This window comes from Gasterosteus aculeatus, chromosome 1, assembly GCF_964276395.1.
Source record: "Gasterosteus aculeatus chromosome 1, fGasAcu3.hap1.1, whole genome shotgun sequence".
Lineage (NCBI taxonomy): Eukaryota > Metazoa > Chordata > Actinopteri > Perciformes > Gasterosteidae > Gasterosteus > Gasterosteus aculeatus.
The window spans coordinates 30,863,953-30,886,035 of NC_135688.1; the positions used below are offsets into that span (position 1 = coordinate 30,863,953).

Sequence of the window (22,083 nt, forward strand, 5' to 3'; positions counted from 1 at the left end):
GGCCGATTGAAGGACTCGGCTCTGCGCGATAAATCCTCCAGTCAGCTCCGTTAATCTCCTCCGCCCGCGTTAAGGGGTGATGAGGGGCGGGACGTGTATCGCTGCCCCGTCAGATAATAATAATAAAATATATATAAATAGTAAAGTTCAGATGGATTTGAACTGGATATTTAGAACCCAACAAGAGCTTTTTTTATCACTGGAGAAGAATCAACATGTTCAATAATATCTCAGTCAGGCTCCGGCCTGATGGGGGGCGCTGCTGAACATTAACAGGGTATCGCAACACGCGCTTGGTCCAATCTAAAGTATCTGAGCCGGATCACGTATCTAGAATGACTTCTACATGAGCTCAGCATTCGGATCACGGTAACAAACACCTATTAGGACCCAGGCACAGGGGGCGGAGTCTGTAAAGGGGGCGGAGTCTGTAATACCTGGCCTCGCCTACTCAACTCACCTGAGAGCAGCTGATGCCTCTTCCTTCTCTCTTATGAAGACGTTTAATGTGTAAGAACTTTAACTCACTTTAGTTCATTTAATCAACAGGATGTGAGATGTAGTTGTTCATATGGGGGGGGGGGGGGGGGGGGGGGGTCCAGTCTAGAAGGATGCAAAGACCCCGCTGGAGCCAGCCGCCATTTCTCACTGGCTCACACATATAAACAGCGACGTGTTGTTTAAGCGCTCATCCTGTGATTTGATAAAACTATTATATATCATTGCTTTCTAAAAAGGGACATTTAAAAGAGCCAAATGAGCACAAGAAGCTATTAAAACGTCTGTTTATCTAAATTCAGATGTGACCAGCGGGGACGTTTTTATTGCAACAGAAGAGCTGAAAAAAGCGCGACTGGACGCGTGAGATCGTGAGTAGGAGGTCTTGTGTTTCCGCACAGCGTCTCGTTTCATGAAGCGGGATCAGACCCCATAAAGGCCTTTTTCCGCGCGGGCTGGGATGAGAATAGCTCGTGTCTCGGGGGCCCACAGATGCCTTTTCACGGTGTTCACTGTGGATTTTAACTGCGGTCACCGCAACGGGCCCGGCCTTCATAAATCACACGATACATTCGGCGGCTTTTCCTCTCAAGGTGTGCACACCGACGGGGGGGTGGGAAGCACTAAACCGCGGGCTGCACAAACATTGGACGCCTGTGCACACCTTTAAGCGCGCTGCCGAGCGGCGTCCCCCCGGTCTCACGCGGCGTCTCTGAGTCTAGTTCGCGTCCCACGAGGGGACAGGTCGTCGCTGACGCGCGGGGAGGGGGGGTTTGGATGCCGATGGGGAGCTGCCGGCCCGGAGGCAGCTTTTACGCATCCATCCGGACCCGACGGCGGCCCCGTACATGGGGAGGAAGCGGGTGGTCACGCGCATTACCTGTGCACTCCGAAGAGAAGCGACCTTGTTTGACCAAACGAGACGGAGGGTATCGGCGGCGGGACTTCTTAGTGGGGCAACCCGGAACAACCACGACTACAAGTCTGTGTAATTAAAGCTCCACTCGAGCTATTTATATAATTTATATTATTTCTGCGCGTGTGCGCGCGAAAACAAACACAAACGCAACACGGAATAGAAAGGAGACAAACACGAGGCTGTCTCCTGCGGCTCGGAGCCCATAAACTTGTGCGCGGTTCCGCGGAAGCGCGCTGCAGAAGGTTTCCAGTTTGGAGACATTTCGCCCCCCACGTGTACGCGCTTTTAGGGTAGATTGGGCAATAACAGCGGCAGAGAATAGCGCCTTTGCCCCCCCCCCGCACTGATGTCGCCCCAGTGAACTCTGACGTCGCATCGCGCACGGAGAGGTGAGCGCTGCGCACGGGAGGGGGGGGGTGCGCGCTCACTCCCCACGCTGGTCTGGGGACACAAGCGCCGCCGCTCGGAGAGGAAGCCCGCGGTCACCAGAGCCAGATATAAATACGCCGTTCCTGGGAAATTGGGAGTGAAATAAATTCCGCGCGGGGCCACATCAATGTCGGTGTCGTAAAAGAAGCCCCGACAGTCCAAAGGGGCTGTAACTGTTAACTGTGCAGCCGGGCTAAAAGGAAACGGTAAACATGCGCACCGTGACCCAGCTCTAACCAAATACCACTTTTGGCGGTTTTTCCACCCAGAAACATGATGTAAAACAGAGGACCAGTGTTTTTAATTAAGGGGCGACCGCTTTTCCAAACATTTTTAGACGGGGTTGCCCTCTTTACGCACCAGCTGGCCACGGTGACCCTGTGGAGGTCCACGTGGAGCAGAGGAGCGGAGCTCTGATTCCAGCTGCCGGGGGGGTTTGAAGCCAGGGACGCAACAAAGAGGTGTGTCAACACACGTGTGCCATCAGTTCCCCGGCATGAACACCCCACTTTGATTTGTATCTGACAGAAGTGATTTTAGCTGTGAGCGCAATGCGCCGCCTGTTTGTAAAGCCGGAGTCTCGGGCCAACAAGAAAGGGCGGACAGAGAGAATAGCGGCCGCGCGCGTAAAGACCGGTCAAAGTGCGCTGCAGCGCGCGAGATGCCTCCTCGCAGCAGGTTGGAATGGCCAAAGAGAGGGTTACCTGTGTCATCATGCGGTCTGCACCTGTGTTCTCCTCATCCTTGAAGATGATGTCGGGGTTGTAGTTCGGGGTGAGCTCCTTGAAGCGCTCAGAGCTCCGGCTTATTTTCCCTTCGTACCTCCCGCTGGCCCCTAAAGTCTTCTCGGCCACGTTGGGGCTGAACTGCTTGTAGGCAAGCGGCGCCAGTTTCCGCGGTGACCGCCTCTTGCCGTAGCCTCTGCCCGGCCCGCAACCCTCGCTGACCGGCGACAGGAGAAAGGCGCACCCGGCGAGGCACGTCACCAGCGTCGGGAGCAGCATTCCGCCCCGGGGCCGGTGTGTGCCCCCTCCCCAGCTGGTGGCTGTGCTTCCCTCGGTGAGCCCTGAGTCGCCTTTATGATTCTAACGGAGCAGGACTCGTTCCCGGGTCCCCAAAAGTGTCCATTCCCGGCGCGTAAAGGTGGCCCGTGCGCCGCTGGAGAGGACCCGGAGAGACCTTAAGCTGTCCCCTGGGCGGCTGGCTCTCCGCTGCCCCGAGTGCCCGCGGAGGTAGGGGCATAAATAGCGGCGGTGAGTTTGTCTTGGCAGGCAGGTTCAAAGCTGCGTCTCTGCGTCGGAGCTGTGAGAAAAGCGCTGCAGAGAGACGCGGAGGCGCGCGGCGCGCAGTCTGTCGGGCGCGGCGGTCAAAGGGTGTCCCCGCAGCGGTTTGTCTCCCTCTGGGCTTGTTTCTCAATGCGTCCCTGTGGCAGAAATGGAAGAGATCCTACGACAGAACAGATGAGGTGCCGCGGCAGAAGAAGAAGACCGCGCCCTGCCGGACCTGCCCTCCGCCGCGTCCTCTCCTCCCACCGGGGTGGCACCGGCCCCGCGGCCGCCTTCATGTCTCCGGCCAAGAGGACAGACAGACGGACGGCGAGCCACGCGCGCGCCGCCTCATATGGTCTCCGAGTTAAAGACGCACGAGCAGGTGCGCGCGTTAAAGCGTCCCGCGCCCTCCTGTTGCGACACGAGGGTCCGAGTGACGACATTGAAGTATCACCAGAGATTACCCAGAATGCCCTTTGACAAACCAGTCAAGCTTTAAAACGCCTGAATCTTCTGAGATTCATCTTTTAATTAATGCCCCGCCCCCCCCCCCCCCCCCCCCCCCCCCCCCCCCCCCCCCCCCCACTCAGGGACTTAATGGACTTAATGTCTCCATATGCTGCAGCACCTTGAGTCAACATCTCAGTGCTGTGAGAAACGTCTCCATCGGCCTGCGTGTCCGTGACGTCACCGACACACAAACACACGCTACACACTCTACACACACACACTACATCCAGTCGGATGCTCCTCTTCATTAAAACACCTCGTAGAGCCACGAGAAGAACAAAGACAGCAATCAAAAATGAAACATGTTTAATTAAGACTTTAAAAGCATTTTTAATCTAAAAGTTGAGCCATAATCAAAGTCATTTTGTCAAAAGTAAAACTTGGTTAAAAGGAGCACACCCTTCAGACAGGAGGAGGTCACCGGAACAGGCCCACTGCTTTCTTCTTCTTTGGTTTGGAGGACGGGCGTGCGGGCGGATTGGACAGGACGGGGACAGACTGCAGCACAGGAAGGGGACACGTTGCTTTATTGAGCGTGATTATTGGCACTTTCAATCACAGCGTCCCTGTGGTTTCGCTCTGACTCGTGACTCAGCGAAGGACGGGTCCCCTCCGTACCTGATGTGCGCCGGCTCTGTCGGCCATCTTGGATGCAGCAGCCTGCTCCTTCCCGCCTTCACCTGCTTCACTGGAGACGGATCCACCTGGAGGACGAGGACATAATGTCCACATGCGTACTATTTGTATATATATATATATCTGTGATGTATACTGACCTAAAGACGGGGCCACGGCGGCTGTCTGCTGCTCCTCGGACAGTTTGCGTTTCCGAGCGTTGCCGCGGGCGACCACCGCGGCGTACAGGCGTTGGAGGTCGGCGTTGAAACCCAGAGCCTCGGATTGCTCAGAGGGCAGGAGAGGAAGAGCCTGGGGGGGGGGGGGGGGGGGGGGAGGGGGGGGTGATTCAAGCTTCCCTTTTATTAGGATTTATCTGGTCGGGTGACCAGAAGCATCACGCACACGGTGGATTGTGTTTCAGAGGCACGTGGAGTTTGGACCTCAGCTGTTTATCGGTTACCGTGGCAACAGACGTACTTCCGATCTGCTCCGCAACAGTTTGTTTATTTCCCTCCTAAACACAAATAGATTGAACAACATCCCAATTTCACTTCAGTCATTTGTTTTATTTATTCATCATCGTTGATTCTCCACTTCTGAGCTGCTTTCACCTTCAGGCCACTTGTGCAGCTCTAAAGCCATTAAAATATCAAAGACTGATACTCAGGTGCATGAACTCGAAGCATGAAAGTGTCCTTTCGAGGCGCTCGGGTGCGTTTGTTTTACGGCTCTGCCGGAGGAGTCACATGCCCGAGGTGTGACGGAGCTGCGATAAGCCTCTAATCAAAGCTGCATTATTGGCACAGCTGACCACAGGTACACACACACGCACGCACGCGCACACACGCACGCACGCTCGCACGCGCACACACACACACACACACACGCACAGAGATAAGGGTGCGTGTGAACGACATTATGCAAAGGCACGGCCTGCGCGTGCAGAATCGCACACTATTCAGTAAATCCCTCTTCCTCCCCCGACGGAGGGGACAAACTCTCCGAATTAGCTCCTCAAATATTGACCGGGTGAAATTGGTGGTCTCGCGCTCGCTGTCAGAGCAGAGGGGCTCCTAAACACACTTCGGTCAGCTTTAGAGGTTTTGCATTGATTTATTTTTGTTATTTGTTGGTTTAAATATCGTAAAAATAAATGTAAATGATCTGGTGAGGCTTCGTTCTGCTTTGGGCACAGAGAACGCAATGTGCAGCAGAAAGCCCTTTTTATCCGCTTCCCCTCCTCCGGCTGCAGCGCACGTCAATTCATGAGCAACGTGCAGTTCACTTGACCCCCGTTAAGCCCCGCCCCCCCCGCCAGGAAGACCACACGCCGGCGCTTTTGTTCATTTCATGATGTCCCAAATATGAGCCCCATAGTGTGATGAGGTCATGACCTCCAACACTGGCTCTAGCTTAACCTTTAGACATTATGGGGTGGGGAGTGTTTTTGTGCGTGCGGCGGTTGGGGGCTTCGTATTTATGAGGCACATAAAGGAGATTACAGCGGGTCAACAACCTCTCCCCTGTTTAGTCGCAATGATTTCTGGAAAGTTACCCCTCCTCTTGCAGCGGAGCAAAGTTCTCAACGAAGGAGGAGGAGGAGGGGGAGGGGCGCTCACCTGGAGGCCTCCAGGCTCCTCCCCCTCCTGCAGAGCACGATGCTCTCTCATTAGCTCGGGTCGTCGACCACCTCCAGGTGCCGAAGAGTCTCCCTCTCGCCTCTTCCTCCCCTCTGCTGCCCTCATGTTCACTCGGCCTCGTTCCTCGCCACATTGTTACCTCGAGGTGCATTGTGGGTAATCAGGGTGCCAGAGGACAGCGGTAACTCCTCCCGCCCGACGGAGGCCACGAGATGAACCAGGATTTACCTGGAGTACATTTCCCACAATGCTCGCTGCTTTGTTGCCCTGTCCTCCCGTCTCCCTCCGGAGACGTCTCAGCGTGGGCCTTCCCAGGGTCCTAGAGTCCGTCCGCCCACACAATAATACGTGACACCCAAACTCGGGTCGTCAACATCGCTTTGTTCGGCCCTGAAAACGCCGCCGTGGGCTCGATGCCGCCCAGCCGATCCCCGCTTGGGACGGGGGGACATCCGGCGCGCTCACAGGCCGCTGCAGAGGGGAGCAGCCCGGCCACAGAGCGCCTAATTACTGAGCTGGGACGGGGGGGGGGGGGGGGGGGGGGGCGGCACGCTCTGAGCTTCGTTACTCTCTTATGAACTTTGCTTCTTTTCCCTCTGAATAAATTCTAATTACAGTGAGTTTCTCCAACAAGACGGACAGAGCTCCTCAACGAAGAGGACGAGTGGAGACCCACAACAGACCCGGTCCTACCGGGTCCCATCAGGGTCCAGGTAAGAAGACACAAAGGAATGAATCCTTGTGTTGATCTTCACAAGTTCTCTTTTCATAAGACGCGGTGATATTTGTCCTTCAAGCTCCACATGGAGGCTCCAAAGGTTCTTTGATGCCCACGGCTTCTTCTCCCCCTCGCCGCCCGCAATTCCTCAGCTAGGTGAGACCGAGAGACGCCGGCCGGGCCCGTCAATGATTCACGGAGGAAGACGAGGAGGAGCCTTCCTCCTCGCCAAGGTTCCCTCCAGCCCTCATTGGACCTCCCCGTCGCCGCCATGCTCCTACTGGCCTCAACACCTCGGCGCCACGCGGCCGGCCTGTGGGCTCCTCGGCAGCCCACGAGGCAGAACGTTTGTGCGCCCGTCTGAAATGGGGACAATTCAATTCAGAGACGCGCACACACACACACACACACACACACACACACACAGCGTGTGTCACAGCCGGTGGACAAGCAGACACTCCCCTCCGTCAGGTCAGGAGCTGCCCGCTGATACACACACCAAATATAGGTCCAACGCACGTGTGTGTGTGTGTGTGTGTGTGTGTCAGTGGGCAGCGCATGCTAATTCCACCATGTCAATGTTGACCTGAGCTGGGTGGGGTGTTTGTGTGGTGACGGACTGGGGGGGGGCGTCCGTGGAGAACTGCGATAGAAAGTAAAAGCTGCTGCTGCTGCTGTCATCATCTCTCTCTGTCCTCCACACACACACACACGCGCACACGCACGCACGCACACGCACGCACACACACACACACACACACACACACACACACACACACACACACACACACACACACACACACACACACACACACACACACACACACACACACACACACACACACACACACACACACACACACACACACACACACACACACAGTGCACCGATGTGTGTGTGATATTAGGAAGATAAAGCTTGGATGGGAATTCGTCAGTAGGCCGGCGTGTGTGTGGTGAGCGTCACCATGGAGACAAACATAGACAACACATACACACACACACACACACCCTGATAGATAAATACTGCACACACACGACAAACGCCTTCAGCTGGGTTTCTCCTGCTGACACACACACACACACGCGGTGTGCGACGCTCCTTTGACGCGTCCCGGTGACATTTCCCCCCGGCGGGTTCCCCTCGGGCTGGACTTCGGTCCGGAGGCGGCGCAGACCAGTGGAATTTGCCACGAGGAAGAAGACTTTGATCCTCTTCCTCTTCTGTGGTGATTTGAGTGTCCCAGCAACGAGACCACCAAGGGAAGAAGACGGAGCCCCCCGATGTCCCCCCTGAACCCCCCACGATGCTACAGAGCACACACCCCCCCCCCACCTCCGGCTAGACGCATCACTTCTTTAATGAAGCCCCATTTCTGTTCATCTTCATCAAGAAAACAGCCGAGCTGTAAATGAAGTTAAAGGAGACGGGGGGGGGAGGGGGAATTCCACAGGTGGATCTGAAATGCCCTGTCAGTCAGCAACGCACACAAAGATGAGAAATTCCACACCTGAATACAGTAATCTCATAGGCTCCGCCCCCGGTGACCTGTGATTGGCTGCTGTTATACCGACCACCGGCTGTGTGTGTGTGTGTGTGTGTGTGTGTGTGGCCTCTCACCTTTGACATGAACTCCTCTCTGTATGTTTCCTCCTCATAGGTGTGTGTCTGCAGCCGCTCTGGTTTCACACACACACACACACACACACACACGTGAACATTACACACTAAATGACTTTACGAAAGCAGAGAAGAAATTCAATGCTGCATTTGGACTGTTGTTGTTTTTGGAGCTTTGTGGTGTGTGTGTGTGTGTGTGTGTGTGTGTGTGTGTGTGTGTGTGTGCGCGTTACCTCTGCTGAGTGTGGCTCCGTTCTCTCTGTAGTCCTGGATCTCGGCGTCCTTCCTCCCCAGCAGACCCCCCAGCTGCTCCACCTGCCGCTGCAGCAGGTGGCTCATGGCCAGCAGGGGGCGCACCAGCTGACCGCACACCTGAAAACGCACACCTGAGGTTATGCGGGGGGTGTGGCTTAATCATAATGTCCCAACTGGTCCCATCCTGTAAGCTGTGGGCTGTACCACGGGGACGGGGGCGGGGGTGCAGTGGAACTCCCAGTGGAAAGGAAGCTCCTCCAGCTTGCTCTTCAGCTTAATGCGCATGTTTCCGTCCGGCTGCCGCGCCAGCGAGATGTGGGCGTCGCCGTCGGGTGGCCCGTCGCTCCCTGTCAGACAGGGCCGGACCACGTCACACAGGTGGGAGAAGAAGGCCTCGACCTCGGCCTGCAGACGTCTGTTGAGCTCCTGGGAAGAAGAAGACCGCATGGATCCACGGGAGGAACCACGATCGCTGCGGGTGGATGGGGGGGTGGGGGGGTGGGGGCCTACCTTCGCTCTCCTCTGGATGGCCGAGGAGTCCATCCTCTCCTCCCACACACAGCTCACGTCCGTCAGCAGGACGTGGTACGCCGTCTCCCCGAACCAGCTCTTGGCGAGCAGCTGGCAGCCGCCGATGCTCACAGGAAGCCACGGGCGCTGCAGGAGGACCTCGGCGGGGGCCCCGCCCACCTCCATCGCGGCCCTCAGGGAGACTACGTCAGTCCAAAAGATAAAAACCATTTCTATCGTGATGAAGCCTGATATGAGTTTGATTTTATATGAGGACATTTGGACCCATTTGGACCGTCTCCCCTCCACCGAGCTGGTGTCTGCAGAAGGTTCCAGAGTGGATTCCAATGACGGCTTTTAATCACTCACCCCCAAGGAACGCGTCCCTTAGCCTGGTCTGGGACCTGCTCGAGCCGGCTCCGCCTCTGGGCCGTAACGGGGCCGTTTGCTGGGAATAAAAAGAGGTCACCATTTGAGACAATGTGGTTCATATGTACGCACGGGGAGGGGATGTCACACCAGACTCCTTTCACAAAACGCCGAATTCATGGTTCGGCTCCTTCTCAGCGACAATTATAACGAGTTTACATGAAATCCAAACCACGAGAAGTCACCCATTCATTCGGCGAACATCTCGTTAGTAAAAGAAGCCGATCGCGGGACCAAATAGTGATAAACAGGCTGGTGAACTAAAAACGGTGCTACATTCACATGAATCCCCCCTCACGCGTCTCCACGTTTCTAAGCTCCTAATCCAATAAGCAAACGTACACATGTTACATTGTGCACATGCGGGTGGATTGAAGCCGCAAGAGGCCACACGTCAACACAACAACAGCTCCCAACGTACCAAAACCACATCAATAACAGTTTAAAGTACCAGCGATGCTGCGTCTCCTCGCTTCCTGCCGTCGGTCCGGGATTCAAACTCCGACCGCAAACAAAAGCGTCTTTCAAAGGTTCCGCGTCAACTCGCGGCCGTTTCTGTACAATCGAAACTTTCGTTTCGCCCTCACACCCGCTGTGACTGCTGTGTTACACAGGTGTGTTATCACAGGTGTGTTACCACAGGTGTAACAGGGGATCGAGCCCACCTCGGAAGCGTCTTTCTCAGAGCTTGTGGCGGACATGGAGCAGCTGGGGGCCACAGGTGAGTCCCGAGAAAAGAGCTCAACCAGCAGGGAGCAGGAGCAGGAGCAGGCAGGTACTCCAGGAAGCAGGTACGTCCCCTGTGCCACATGCGCTGATTCACATTTACATTTACAGTTTGTGACTTAACGGCAACCTTCTTCAGCAGCAACCAGGCTGGAGACAGTCCTGCAGTTTGCGTCCATGGAACGGAACATGACCCGGAAGATGAAGACCACCACAAACTGTCTGTGATCTCCTGGAATGTGGATGGACTCGATGGAGAGGAGCAGCCGGAGAGAGCGAGAGGCCTCTGCTCTTACTTAACCTCGTAAGGCTGTGCTCAGGATCTCCATATCACATTTTTGTTGTGCGATTATTGCACCAACATTTATTGCGATATTATGCAATTTTTAGACCATTTAATGCCGCTGATAACATGAAGCCAATAGCATAGTAATAAAATGCTATGTGTCTGCGTGATCAACTGAAATGTTGGTGACGTTCATTTAGATGTCAAATGAATATCGCAGCACCAAAACTTATTGAGAGTGTGCGATATGTCATTTTATCGCATATTGCATTTATAAACGTTGCGTACGCACAAAAGAAGGCGTACGCCGCTCTCTACGCAATAATTGGTATTTATAATAAGCAAACTTGACGGAAAAATGTGCGGTCCTTCACGCAGGCTCGGACCCACGCGTACGCACAGAAACGGGTGGAATGAGAACCGTCGGCAAACGCAAGAAACACGCAAACGGGTGTGAAACTAGACTGCAACTGTGGGCGTGACATGAAGCCGCAAAAGCTGCGCTGCATTTAGAAGTGAGTGTGTTTTATTAAGGGAAAACTACGTTTCATCCGTACGCCACTTCTACGGAAGGTTCTATAAGTGAGGCCCCAGGACGCCGATGTCCTTGCGCCACGAGGTCATGGGGATTCAGCAGGTTCATGCTCCACGAGGTCATGGGGATTCAGCAGGTTCATGCTCCACGAGGTCATGGGGATTCAGCAGGTTCATGCTCCACGAGGTCATGGGGATTCAGCAGGTTCATGCTCCAACCTCAGCAGATGGTCAGTTCAGTCTCCTTCTCCACACAGACGCTCTCCTGACGTGGTGCTGCTTCAGGAGCTCATCCAGCCGTACACCCGCTTCATGAAGAAACGCCTGGCAGAGCGCTACACGTTCATCGAAGGTCTGAACCACAAAGCGGCCCGCTGGTGTTTCCACAGCATGTCCCCCCACGGACGCACGTGGGTTGTGACCACGCGTGGCTTGTACCTGCTCACAATACCTCAGTTAGAGTCTGACGCATTGGTCAGTGCAAACACCAACCAAGAGAGAATACTCTGACCGTAACGCACTGTGCATGTCGAACCCCCCCTGGGCAGGTGGAAAGGAAGGTTACTTCATCGGGATGATGCTGAAGAAGTCTCGTATCACACTGCTGGACAGTGAGACAGTCGCCTATCCAACCTCCGGCATGATGAGGAGCCTGCTGGTCGCTCAGGTTGGTGCACAGAACATTTCATCTTAGCTTTTCTCCGTGTGCGCCGACCTGACAGGTGGTCCCCCTCCAATCAGGTGCTGTTCAGGGGCCGGAAGTTCTGTCTCATGACGTCCCACTTTGAGAGCTGTAAGGCCAATGCAGCAGAGCGGATGAAGCAGCTGAGGCTGGTGATGAAGAGGATGGCGAAGGCGCCCGATGACGTGACCGTCCTGTTCGGAGGAGACACCAACCTGAGGGATGCTGAGGTTTGATGCTTCCCCCGGTCTGTTCTTCCGAACATTACAAAGATAAGGAACTTTGTTCATGCGCGCTCTGCCCCCCCCCAGGTGGCCAAAGTGGGCCTTCCTGGCTGCGTCTGCGATGTGTGGGAGCAGCTGGGAGAGCCGGAGGATTGCCGCTACACGTGGGACACCCACGCCAACACCAACAACGATCACCGCTACAAGAGCCGCTTCCGCTTCGACCGGCTCTACCTGCGGCGGGCCGGTGGAGACGCGGCGCTGGAGCCAGAGAGCATGGCCCTCGTAGGGCTGGAGAAGCTCAAGTGTGGCCGCTACACCAGCGATCACTGGGGGATCTACTGCACATTCTCTGCTCAGTAGAAAAGTACCAAACAAAGGAAAAGCTCTGCATGTGTCCTTCAGGCTACAGAGGTGTTTCCTTTGTCCTCCACCCAAGATTGTTTTAAATGTTTTATGTGGTGATACCTGGACAGAATAGAAGAATGTCTATTGTATAATACGGGGTGTGTAGTGTATGTGATATTTGGGGAAGGATAAAGATAATTATATTTAAGGGTCGTTGCACAAGCTCGTACGGGGATACGGAACTTTTAACTGAGGTTGTGGTTTCACATGATTTGTATTTGTGAATAAAATTCAACCACCAACATTCAAAAAACGGAGAGTGCATAACATCTATTATTATATATTTGATTAAATGTAAAAGTCACGTATTAATATAGCATATGCTTCATAATATTTCAAATAAATGTATACAAATACGTTTCCATGCAGAAACGTATGGGCCCTGTCCCTTTAAGGGTCACGTTGTCAGCGTCATGACGTCACAGCGTCGTAACCTAGGAGAAGTTCTGTTTACTTCCGGGTTGTCCTGCTCGAAAACAAGAGGGGCAACAGCACGACACGAAACAGCGCAAAGCGGATTAAAGTCCTGCAGACATGGCGGGGGAGTCCGAGGACGAGATACCCGGTGAACAGAGACGCTGCTTTCATTATTTTAGCTGTTTTAAAATGCAAAGCGCTCGCTAGCGTTAGCTGGTAGCATGCGGTTCGTTGAGTTCACGTTAGCCTCGGCTAACAGGAAAGAACCCTTTTTATATTCACCTCAACCGCTTCTAACTGCAACGTATTTATGAACCAAAACGAGCTTAAGAATTAATTAAGCACACCATGTGACACATTATTAGAAGTAAAATAAAATATATATTTGGATGCCAAAGTTGGTAACGTTAAATTATGTCATACTCTATTTTATTTCTACGTTGAATCACTTAATCATATTGGTTAGGTTTTTGATTCAGTGAAAGAAATTAAAAGTAACACTTTTAAGTTTGCCTCAAATATATGTAACTTGAATTATGATGAATGTATTGTCAGTTTGAAACGTTCTTTCATCCCTCATGACTTGTTTTCTTCTCCACCAGAATCAGGAGCAGTTTTCACTTTTGGAAAAAGCAAATTTGCCGAAAACGTACCCAGTAAATTCTGGCTGAAAAACGACGTCCCCTTAAAGATAGCGTGCGGAGACGAGCACACCGCCTTAATAACAGGTGAGAGGGAAGAGACTTTTTGAAGAATGAATCAGGTCAACTACACACGCATCATTCTGTCTCTGTCCCGCGCAGGAAACGGGAAACTCTTCATGTTTGGAAGCAACAACTGGGGGCAGCTGGGTCTGGGGTCCAAGCTGACCGCGAGCAAGCCCACCTGTGTCAAAGGTCGGTCTTCTGCTTCCTGTTTGAGGCTGAAAAAAGAGAAGGGAGAGCATAGTTTGTCCCCAAAGACCCTTTGTGCTGAGAAAAACCATTCCATCGTAATCCCAATCTGGAAGGTCCGTAATCCTTGTAATCCGGGGAGGCGGCGGCCCGCGGGGAGACGCGGCGGGTTGGGGGAGATAAAACAGAGTTGAAGAGGCTCGAACCATTTGAATACAATCAGCTGTTACACAATCATTTGGGTATTTGCTCAAATATATTAGTCAAAAGATGAGGGAAACTTTTAAACTTCAGTATTAAAGTTATTTTTTTTCGAAAAAAAACTGTTCATATAACAATTTAATAACAAAACTATTCCAACTCAAGTTTGCTGATAATCTTTTTTTTTCATGCTCTTAACTTTAAACTCTAAAACTACTTTAAACGGCAACACTGAGCTCACAGGTCAACGCATCCGTCTCCATGACAACTCGTCAGGCTCCACCTCCCGATGGAGGAACACGCTAACCTTAAGGTACAGGAGGGCTTTTGCACAATAACTATTCTACTTGTGTAATTTCAGCTCTTAAATGTGAAAAGGTCCAGCTGGTGGCCTGTGGGAGAAACCACACCCTCATCTTCACAGGTGCGTGTCCGACAGGTGAGTTCTGCTTCTAAAGGGGTCTGCGCGGCTGAAAGCGGTGTTTCCTCCGTTAAAGCTCGGGGCAAAGCGTTCGCCTCGGGGGGGAACAGCGAGGGTCAGCTGGGGCTCGGCGACTGCGAGGAGAGGACGTCCTTCCAGAGGATCGGCTTCCTGGATTCACACGGACCAATCAAAATGCTCGCTGCCGGCTCCAACACCTCCGCTGCTCTCACAGGTGCCGCTCACACATTCCTTTAATGTGGAGCATTTCTTTCATGAACATTTTAAAATATAACAATAAACAGTTTTTAGATTTAAAAAGTCTGTGGACTTCAAAAAAATCCATCAATTTAAAAAATCTAATTATTCCAGTAAACAGTTTAACTTTATTCATATTGTTTTATTTTCTAAATATTTCACTCAATATATATTTTTTATTTCCATTATTAAAAAGAAGTTGACAGTAAAATGTTCTCCTGTTCTAAATGCATCACAGAGAGCGGTAAACTGTTCATGTGGGGCGACAACACGGAGGGGCAGATCGGTTTGGGGAAGGAGAGCCACGCCTCGTCGCCTCAGGAAGTCAGCGTGGGACGGCCGATCAGCTGGGTGTCCTGTGGATACTACCACTCCGCCTTGGTCACAGGTGAGCGCGGGGGGGGCGGAGTTATGGGTATGGATCTGAGAATGAATGTCCTTTAACACGGCGTTTATTAACAACCTCTGCTGATGAACCAAATAACCGCTTCTGATCACCAGATTAGTGTCTGCAGTGACGCCGTGTGTGTGTGTGCGTGTGTGTCTCAGCTGACGGCGCTCTGTACACCTTTGGCGAGCGGGACAGCGGTAAACTGGGCCTGAGCACGGAGCAGCTGGCCCGGCACCGCGTCCCCCAGCCAGTAAAGAGCCTGAAGGAGCCGGTGAGCCAGGTGGCCTGTGGAGGAGGACACACGGTGGCCCTCACAGGTGGGGCAGGAACTACAAATATGGCCGCAGACCACACGCGTCAATCTATCAGAAAGGAAATGTTTATGGGTCGTGTCTCTGGTTCTCGGGCTTCTCGTCCCTCAGAGGACGCCGTCTTCACCTTCGGTCTGGGTCAGTTCGGACAACTCGGTCACGGGACGTTCGACTTCGAGGCTCGAGTGCCGCGGCCCGTCCGCCACTTCAAGAAGGGGCGCGTCCGTCATGTGACCTGCGGAGAAAACCACACCGCCGTCGTCACAGGTCACGCGGGGCTTTGACGGGGTTCTTCTTCGCTGGTTGGACCAGAGAGGCTCACGCCTCCCTGCGCTGTTTCTCATCCCCAGACGGCGGCCTGCTCTACACCTTCGGAGACGGTCGACACGGGAAACTGGGCCTGGGAGAGGAGAACTTCACCAACCAGTTCAAACCCACCCTGAGTCCACGCTTCCTCCAGTACAACGTTCAGGCAGTGCGTCTAAATAGTCGTTGTAACGTACATCTTATGTTCTGTATTCAGGTGAAATAAAAGTAGCTGCTAAAGTAATATTGATGTAACGGGGATTTTTTTACTAATGTGAGGACGATAAAGAAGCTTGTCTCTGGCCAGGCTTCGTGCGGCGGCTGCCACATGGTGGTTCTGGCCCGGCCGAGGGGCGAGAGCCGGGCTCACGTGACTCTGGAGGAGGACGACGTGACGGAGGACTACCTGGAGAAGCCGTACGTGGAGCTGCTGGGGGACACGGCCGACTGCTCCACCCTGCAGAGGAGCCTCTCGGCTCGGGTCCGCCGGAGGGAGAGGGTGGGTACGGAGCTCTGGACCCACCCGCACGGCAGAACCTCGTCCTCACCCCTCTCCTCCCCCATCCTCCCCTCAGGAGAGATCCCCGGAGCAGTTCGCCACGGCGCCCGGCCACCTCCACCCGCTGCCCCTCTCCAGCCAGAGCTTCCCGCCCAGGCTGCCTCCACCTGAGCTGAGCCACAGAAAGGTGCTCAACGGCACTCACCAACACAGGAGCGCAGGGTCAATGCAGCAGGGTACCTACCTCACCTCCACCTCACCTCCACCTCCTCCCCCAGGAACAGACCTCTGTTCCAATGGAACAGAACATCTATAGCAAATTGTAAATTCGCTTATTTGAGGAAATTGCACTTACTTGTTTCTTGTTCTCCTGAGTTTGTACCCTATGGTTGAATGCACTTATTGTACGTCGCTTTGGATAAAAGCGTCAGCTAAATGACATGTAATGTAATGTAATGTAATGTAACTACACCTTTCATCTCACCGCTGCTGCCTCCTCTCATGTAGTCTGTGTTCTGTTGTGTCCCTTCGAAGGGCTTCACAGACGGATGAAGGAAATATATGAATTTTTCAAATAACTAAAGGTCTAATTTTCTTTTACCAAAAGCCACTTTCTCCGCAGGGCGTTTTTTCCAAGCGGGCGCGATGGGGTTTAATCGGGACGTCCTGTATTGCAGAGGAGACAGCGGGCGACGCAGACAGCGTGGTGGAGAGCCTGACGGACAGCGACAGCGTGACGGGCCTGGGAGAAACCTCCGACTTCCTGAACATGGTGAGGAACCGGAGGACGCTCCAGCTCATCCACCGCTGCTGCTTCTTACCTCCTTCTCTTCTTCCTCCCGCTAGACACACGTGATGAAGATGGACCCTGCTGATCAATCGCTCACTTTGTCTCCTGTTCAGAAGGTAACTGTCCGAACCCTCCCGCAAAGATTCCCTTCAATAGACAACAGCCCTTAACACAGCGTGTGGACCACTGACCGGATCAGAACCTCGCAGAACCGTCTAAACATCACTACTTCAATGGCCCAGATGTTAATTATTAATGAGTTCATTCCTTCAGTCTCTCTTGGTTCCTCTACACGTCTCCTTTCCTTTACTCTTTACAGCATGCCTCCTTTCCTCTCCTCTCTAATGCATGTCTTCTCTCCTCTCTAATGCATGTCTCCTTTCCTTTCCTCTCTCTAATGCATGTCTCCTTTCCTTTCCTCTCTCTAATGCATGTCTCCTCTCCTCTCTAATGCATGTCTCCTTTCCTCTCTAATGCATGTCTCCTTTCCTTTCCTCTCTCTAATGCATGTCTCCTCTCCTCTCTAATGCATGTCTCCTTTCCTCTCTAATGCATGTCTCCTTTCCTTTCTTCTCTCTAATGCATGTCTCATCTCCTCTCTAATGCATGTCTCCTTTCCTGTCCTCTCTACAGCATGCCTCCTTTCCTCTCTTCTCTAATGCATGCCTCCTTTCCTTTCCTCTCTCTAATGCATGTCTCCTCTCCTCTCTAATGTATGTCTCCTTTCCTCTCCCCTCTAATGCATGTCTCCTTTCCTCTCCCCTCTAATGCATGTCTCCTCTCCCCTCTAATGCATGTCTCCTTTCCTCTCCCCTCTAATGCATGTCTCCTCTCCCCTCTAATGCATGTCTCCTTTCCTCTCCCCTCTAATGCATGTCTCCTCTCCCCTCTAATGCATGTCTCCTTTCCTCTCCTCTCTAATGCATGTCTCCTTTCCTTTCCTCTCTCGAATGCATGTCTCCTCTCCCCTCTAATGCATGTCTCCTTTCCTCTCCCCTCTAATGCATGTCTCCTCTCCCCTCTAATGCATGTCTCCTTTCCTCTCCCCTCTAATGCATGTCTCCTCTCCCCTCTAATGCATGTCTCCTTTCCTCTCCCCTCTAATGCATGTCTCCTCTCCCCTCTAATGCATGTCTCCTTTCCTCTCCTCTCTAATGCATGTCTCCTTTCCTTTCCTCTCTCTAATGCATGTCTCCTCTCCTCTCTAATGTATGTCTCCTTTCCTCTCCCCTCTAATGCATGTCTCCTTTCCTCTCCCCTCTAATGCATGCCTCCTCTCCCCTCTAATGCATGCCTCCTTTCCTCTCCTCTCTAATGCATGTCTCTCCTGCACCCTCCTCTCGCCTGCTGCTGGCGATAGAGGAAGCGTGAGCCCCCTAAGGCCTCCAAAGGGAACCCAAAAGAGGAGAGGAAGCTCTGGGTGCAGAGCAGCTTGTCCCCTGGTGGGGCTCTGAACCCCCCTCGACGCAGAACCACCAATCGGAACAAAGAGAACGTGATGGAGCAGCTGCAGAGGAGGCCCAGCAGGGACAAGCCCAGCGCCGGGGACATCAGGGGGACGGCCTCCAGGGGGACGGCCTCCAGGGGGACGGCCTCCAGGGGGACGGCCTCCAGGAGGGCGGCCTCCAGGCGGCGGCTCCGGCCGGCTGAGGGGAGGGGCCAGCTGACGGAGGTCAGCAGGAGGCTGGGAGCCGACTCCCTGGACTCTGAACCCGTCCGAGTCCAAAGCACAGTCATCGCGGTGCAGAGTCGGCACGCGGGGAGCCCGGCAGGCCGACATCTGGAGGGAGAGAGCTCGGGAGGCCCTCTGCGCCTCCCTGAGGGGGGAGACGAATCGCAGCTTCCCGAGAGCAGCGACCTTCTGAAGAGGTCTAAGAGCGAGGAAAACAAAAAAAAGGCCAAGACGGCAAAGCTCGGCCTGCTCGCCGGAGCCGCCGCTCTCGCCGCGGGGGGGGCGCTGATGATGCACCAGGCGGCATCCAGAAGCTCTGCGCCGCCATCTGAGAGCAGGCGGAGCCTCCTGGAGGAGAGCGAAGAGGCCAAATCCTACCGCGGCGATTTAAGCTCTGCACTGGCGGAGAAGGACGAGGAGGAGGACGAGGAGGAGGACGAGGGAGGGAAGAGGACAGGGGCAGAAGTCAGTGAGGAGGAGGACGAGGAGGACGAGGAGGAGGAAGAGGAGGAAGAAAAAGAAGTCACTCACTTTATTAAGGAATTTACAGAAGAAGAAGACAGCAACACTCTTCAAGCTGAGGATGAGTCCGACATTGAGAAAGAGAAGAGCAGAGATGAGGAGGAAGCAGAGGAGGAAGAGGAGGGCAGTGTGTTGGAGGAGGAGGCAGAAGAGGAAGAGGAGGGCAGTGTGTTGGAGGAGGAAGCAGAGGAGGAAGAGGAGGGCAGTGTGTTGGAGAAGGAGGCAGAGGAGGAAGAGGAGGGCAGTGTGTTGGAGGAGGAGGCAGAGGAGGAAGAGGAGAGCAGTGTGTTGGAGGAGGAGGCAGAGGAGGAAGAGGAGGGCAGTGTGTTGGAGGAGGAAGCAGAGGAGGAAGAGGAGGGCAGTGTGTTGGAGGAGGAGGCAGAGGAGGAAGAGGAGGCTACCTCCACAGCAGGAAGTAAAAGTGAAGATGAGACGGAATCAAAGGAGAGCAATTTAGGGGATGCAGAAGGAGAGGAAGAGGAGGAAGGAAGTGAAGAAGAGTCGAGTCATGACACAGAGAGCGAAGGAGGGGAGTCTGAAGGTGAGGAAGAGGAAGATGGAAGTGAGTCCTCCAAGTCATCACAGGAGGAAGAAGAGAGTGAGACAGAGGGAGGAGAAGAGGAGGAGGAAAGTAGTGCTGAGGATGAAGAGGAAGAGACAGAGAGTAGTGAGGAAGAAGAGGGTGAAAATGAAGAAGAGGAGGAAGAGGAGAGTGAAGATGAAAAGCAGGAGGAGGAGGAAGAGGAGGAGGAGGAAGAGGAGAGTGAAGGTGAAAAGGAGGACGAAGAGGAGAGTGAAGATGAAAAGCAGGAGGAGGAGGAGGAGGAAGAGGAGGAGGAGGAAGAGGAGAGTGAAGGTGAAAAGGAGGAGGAAGAGGAGGGTGAGGAGGAGGCGGGAGAGGAGGAGGAAGATGAAAAGGAGGAAGAGAGTGCTGAGGACGAGGCAGAAGAGGAAAAAGAGAGTGAGGAAGAAGAGGTTGATAGTGGTGAGGAGGAGGAGGAAGGTGAAGAAGAAGAGGAGGAAGTTGTGGAAGAGAAAAGGTCTTCTGAGGTGAAAAGTGTAAAGTCTGGAAGTAGGCGGCGGTCAGGGGTCAAAGGTCAGGCAGCAGACGAGTCGGAGGAGTTCTGGGACGACGTTCTGCCTCAGTACCTCCAGCTGAAATAACCAGCATCACATCTGCTTCCCCATGAAGACTCAGCAGGTCCCTGAACTCATCGCTCATGGTGCCTTCCCTGCCGGCTGTGATTATAACGTTTACATTTTTAATCATTTCATTTTCTCTTTTTATTCATTTATTTGTTGGAATAAAAAATTGGTTTTATTGTATTTCTTTTGTTTCTGTCTGTTGGATTTTTAACCACCAAATGTTTAAAATAAAAACCAAACTTTATTCATTTTCAGATCAGAACCAACTATCCACAGAGTTCTGATTGCTTTTATTTTCTAGTATTCATTTCATTTATATTTCTTTGTGTTTAATTTGATAGTTTTCTTCAAACTGAGGTGTTTGATAACTTGCACTGTTTCCTGCTGAATGACTTCCTGTCTGGAGTTTTCCAGATGTTGAGATGTTTCGGATCAGGTGGGGCTCTTTGTGTTCATAATCCCTCCCGTAGTTGTGTCCCAGCATGCACTGCTGTAGTCTGGAGGAACTACCAAACCATCCCAGTAGGACCAAGACGTCCTTCCTTCCTCTTTAGCTCTGTGCCGTCAGTCGTTCGACCGTACACAAACTATCTTGTCTTAAATGAAAGATCTGATTATGAAATCTTTGATTGACACGTTTCATCAGGATGCGACTAAAGGATCTCCGACGTGGAGCAAAGGTCGAGAGGACGGAGAGGAGGAGGAACAGGAAGGAGAGGACACGGATACATCGGCTGAGCAGAGTGTAGACGAGCCGACGGAGGAGACTCCGAGTGCTGTGAGTTGACAGACGATTCCACGTTCATTCATACTTCCTGTTGATACCAAAATGAAACCACTGATCTTTGCAGGAGCCTGAAGAGCTGGAAGGAGACTCCCAAACTGAGGGCGAGCAGAAAGGTTCATGCGTTCTGTGTCGTGTGAAACCAAATACATAATCAATGTATCCTAGAAGTTCTGTGATGACGTGAACCTTCACCAACATGATGTCCGTGATCAACAGCAGCAGAAGTCAGCGAGCCGCCCGCCACCACACGGGACGAGGAGACGGACGCCGGCCCCAAACCGGCCAATGGGACGGGGGACATCAACTCCAAGAGCCAACGGGGCTCCAGCAAAAAGGTACCCGCCGACGCCTCCACAGCCGGCGGGCCACACAGCGCGGCGTCTTACACCCTCTGTCCTCCTTTCAGCTCTCTCTCTTCAGACGGCCCCCCAAACCCCAGGACCAGACCCCCGTCCAGCAGAGAGCGCTGCCCTCTGGAGCCAGGGGCCCTCGCTCCGGAGCCTGCAGCCTGCTGTGAACCCTGCAGATAAACTCTTATTTTGAAAAGACCAAAGTGTGAAACGGTTAAAGCGTCCCCTTTTTACACCATCTCTGGAGAAGTTCTCCAACTGTCCTAAACAAGAAAGAAAAGCTGCACTGATGATATTTTCTTTGACTTCCTGACGGTGTTCACTTCTTTAAATCGACCACTTTACGTTCACAAGTGACCTTCAGCTGAGCCAGCTCCTCCCCAAGAACCCTTTATTGAGCCTCTGTGTGTGTGTGTGTGAGAGAGGGAATTCTAAACTGTGAGGATTTAAATAATCATATTTATAATGACATGGTCCTTGAGCACATTTTCGCACTTTAGATGTGATCAGTTTTATATCATGACATAAGAATTTCATATGAAATCACCTTTATATTAATGGATTTTGCTATATCAGTAAAACCTTTTCACATACAGCTGAACATGTCTTTTCATTTATTTTATTTTATTTCCAGTTCATTCAAGCTTGAGAAAAGCACTGAACCAAGATATCTGGAACTAGATAATATATATGAATATATACATAAGAATAAATAGGTGTTACCCTTCAGTGTTTTATCAATAACGAATACTTGTGATTTTAATCGCTGTTTGTCAATATTGAGCCAGTTTTATATTCTCTCCATCCTACTGGGTGGTGGAATTACCTCAAAATAGATTTGAAC

General features: G+C 52.7%; 4 protein-coding genes across 10 annotated transcripts in view; 2 read left to right on the plus strand and 2 right to left on the minus strand.

Annotated features, from left to right (window-relative positions):
- LOC120819658 (indian hedgehog B protein) overlaps positions 1 to 3,545 on the minus strand; it is an 8,137-nt gene extending 4,592 nt beyond the window's left edge. The window contains exon 1 of the mRNA XM_040177301.2: positions 2,551 to 3,545. Within this exon, the coding sequence (XP_040033235.2) occupies positions 2,551 to 2,850 (300 nt within the window). The 5' untranslated portion in view covers positions 2,851 to 3,545. The remainder of the gene's footprint in view (positions 1 to 2,550) is intronic.
- Positions 3,546 to 3,934: 389 nt separating this feature from the next.
- Positions 3,935 to 10,332, minus strand: nhej1 (nonhomologous end-joining factor 1). Of its 5 annotated transcripts, none has more exons than XM_078103254.1 (9): positions 10,081 to 10,332; positions 9,356 to 9,434; positions 8,987 to 9,189; positions 8,681 to 8,902; positions 8,455 to 8,593; positions 8,222 to 8,280; positions 4,401 to 4,551; positions 4,243 to 4,328; positions 3,935 to 4,122 (listed from the first exon to the last, which is right to left on the minus strand). In XM_078103254.1, exons 1-9 carry the CDS (start codon positions 10,114 to 10,116, stop codon positions 4,042 to 4,044), a joined length of 1,056 nt encoding a protein of 351 aa, XP_077959380.1. In that variant the 5' UTR covers positions 10,117 to 10,332; the 3' UTR covers positions 3,935 to 4,041. The 5 variants fall into 5 exon arrangements, with proteins under 5 accessions (XP_077959380.1, XP_077959388.1, XP_077959393.1 ...); XM_078103262.1 differs by lacking the exon at positions 10,081 to 10,332 and adding an exon at positions 9,867 to 9,916; XM_078103267.1 differs by lacking the exon at positions 10,081 to 10,332 and adding an exon at positions 9,837 to 9,911.
- On the plus strand, positions 10,068 to 12,528 carry LOC120819681 (tyrosyl-DNA phosphodiesterase 2). 2 transcript variants are annotated; one of them, XM_040177341.2, is made up of 6 exons: positions 10,068 to 10,206; positions 10,284 to 10,445; positions 11,219 to 11,313; positions 11,510 to 11,628; positions 11,703 to 11,873; positions 11,955 to 12,528. In XM_040177341.2, exons 1-6 carry the CDS (start codon positions 10,115 to 10,117, stop codon positions 12,228 to 12,230), a joined length of 915 nt encoding a protein of 304 aa, XP_040033275.2. In that variant the 5' UTR covers positions 10,068 to 10,114; the 3' UTR covers positions 12,231 to 12,528. The 2 variants fall into 2 exon arrangements, with proteins under 2 accessions (XP_040033275.2, XP_040033265.2); XM_040177331.2 differs by having other exon boundaries at positions 10,072 to 10,206; positions 10,281 to 10,445.
- Positions 12,529 to 12,682: 154 nt separating this feature from the next.
- On the plus strand, positions 12,683 to 21,834 carry rpgrb (retinitis pigmentosa GTPase regulator b). Of its 2 annotated transcripts, XM_078102969.1 has the most exons (19): positions 12,683 to 12,840; positions 13,295 to 13,420; positions 13,496 to 13,588; positions 14,148 to 14,210; positions 14,284 to 14,442; positions 14,704 to 14,853; positions 15,015 to 15,173; positions 15,279 to 15,434; positions 15,518 to 15,642; positions 15,781 to 15,972; positions 16,049 to 16,208; positions 16,650 to 16,744; positions 16,819 to 16,878; positions 18,123 to 18,325; positions 18,356 to 20,538; positions 20,749 to 20,880; positions 20,954 to 21,002; positions 21,106 to 21,224; positions 21,296 to 21,834. In XM_078102969.1, the coding sequence occupies exons 1-15, from the start codon at positions 12,810 to 12,812 to the stop codon at positions 20,118 to 20,120; spliced, it is 3,537 nt and encodes a 1,178-aa protein (XP_077959095.1). In that variant the 5' UTR covers positions 12,683 to 12,809; the 3' UTR covers positions 20,121 to 20,538; positions 20,749 to 20,880; positions 20,954 to 21,002; positions 21,106 to 21,224; positions 21,296 to 21,834. The 2 variants fall into 2 exon arrangements, with proteins under 2 accessions (XP_077959095.1, XP_077959092.1); XM_078102966.1 differs by having other exon boundaries at positions 18,123 to 20,538.
- Positions 21,835 to 22,083: the final 249 nt, after the last annotated feature.

Bases quoted from the DNA above. Each gene is read 5' to 3' on its own strand.
- LOC120819681 (XM_040177331.2), top strand. From the start codon at position 10,115: ATGGAGCAGCTGGGGGCCACAGGTGAGTCCCGAGAAAAGAGCTCAACC. The intron at 11,314-11,509 runs GTCTGAACCACA...CCCCCTGGGCAG, and splicing joins GCGCTACACGTTCATCGAAG to GTGGAAAGGAAGGTTACTTC. The intron at 11,874-11,954 runs GTTTGATGCTTC...GCCCCCCCCCAG, and splicing joins CCAACCTGAGGGATGCTGAG to GTGGCCAAAGTGGGCCTTCC.
- nhej1 (XM_078103251.1), bottom strand. From the start codon at position 10,116: ATGTCCGCCACAAGCTCTGAGAAAGACGCTTCCGAG. The intron at 9,190-9,355 runs GTGAGTGATTAA...GGACTGACGTAG, and splicing joins AAGGGACGCGTTCCTTGGGG to TCTCCCTGAGGGCCGCGATG. The intron at 4,123-4,242 runs GTACGGAGGGGA...CCTGTGCTGCAG, and splicing joins ACAGAGCCGGCGCACATCAG to TCTGTCCCCGTCCTGTCCAA.
- rpgrb (XM_078102966.1), top strand. From the start codon at position 12,810: ATGGCGGGGGAGTCCGAGGACGAGATACCCG. The intron at 12,841-13,294 runs GTGAACAGAGAC...CTTCTCCACCAG, and splicing joins GTCCGAGGACGAGATACCCG to AATCAGGAGCAGTTTTCACT. The intron at 15,643-15,780 runs GTGCGTCTAAAT...GTCTCTGGCCAG, and splicing joins TCCAGTACAACGTTCAGGCA to GCTTCGTGCGGCGGCTGCCA.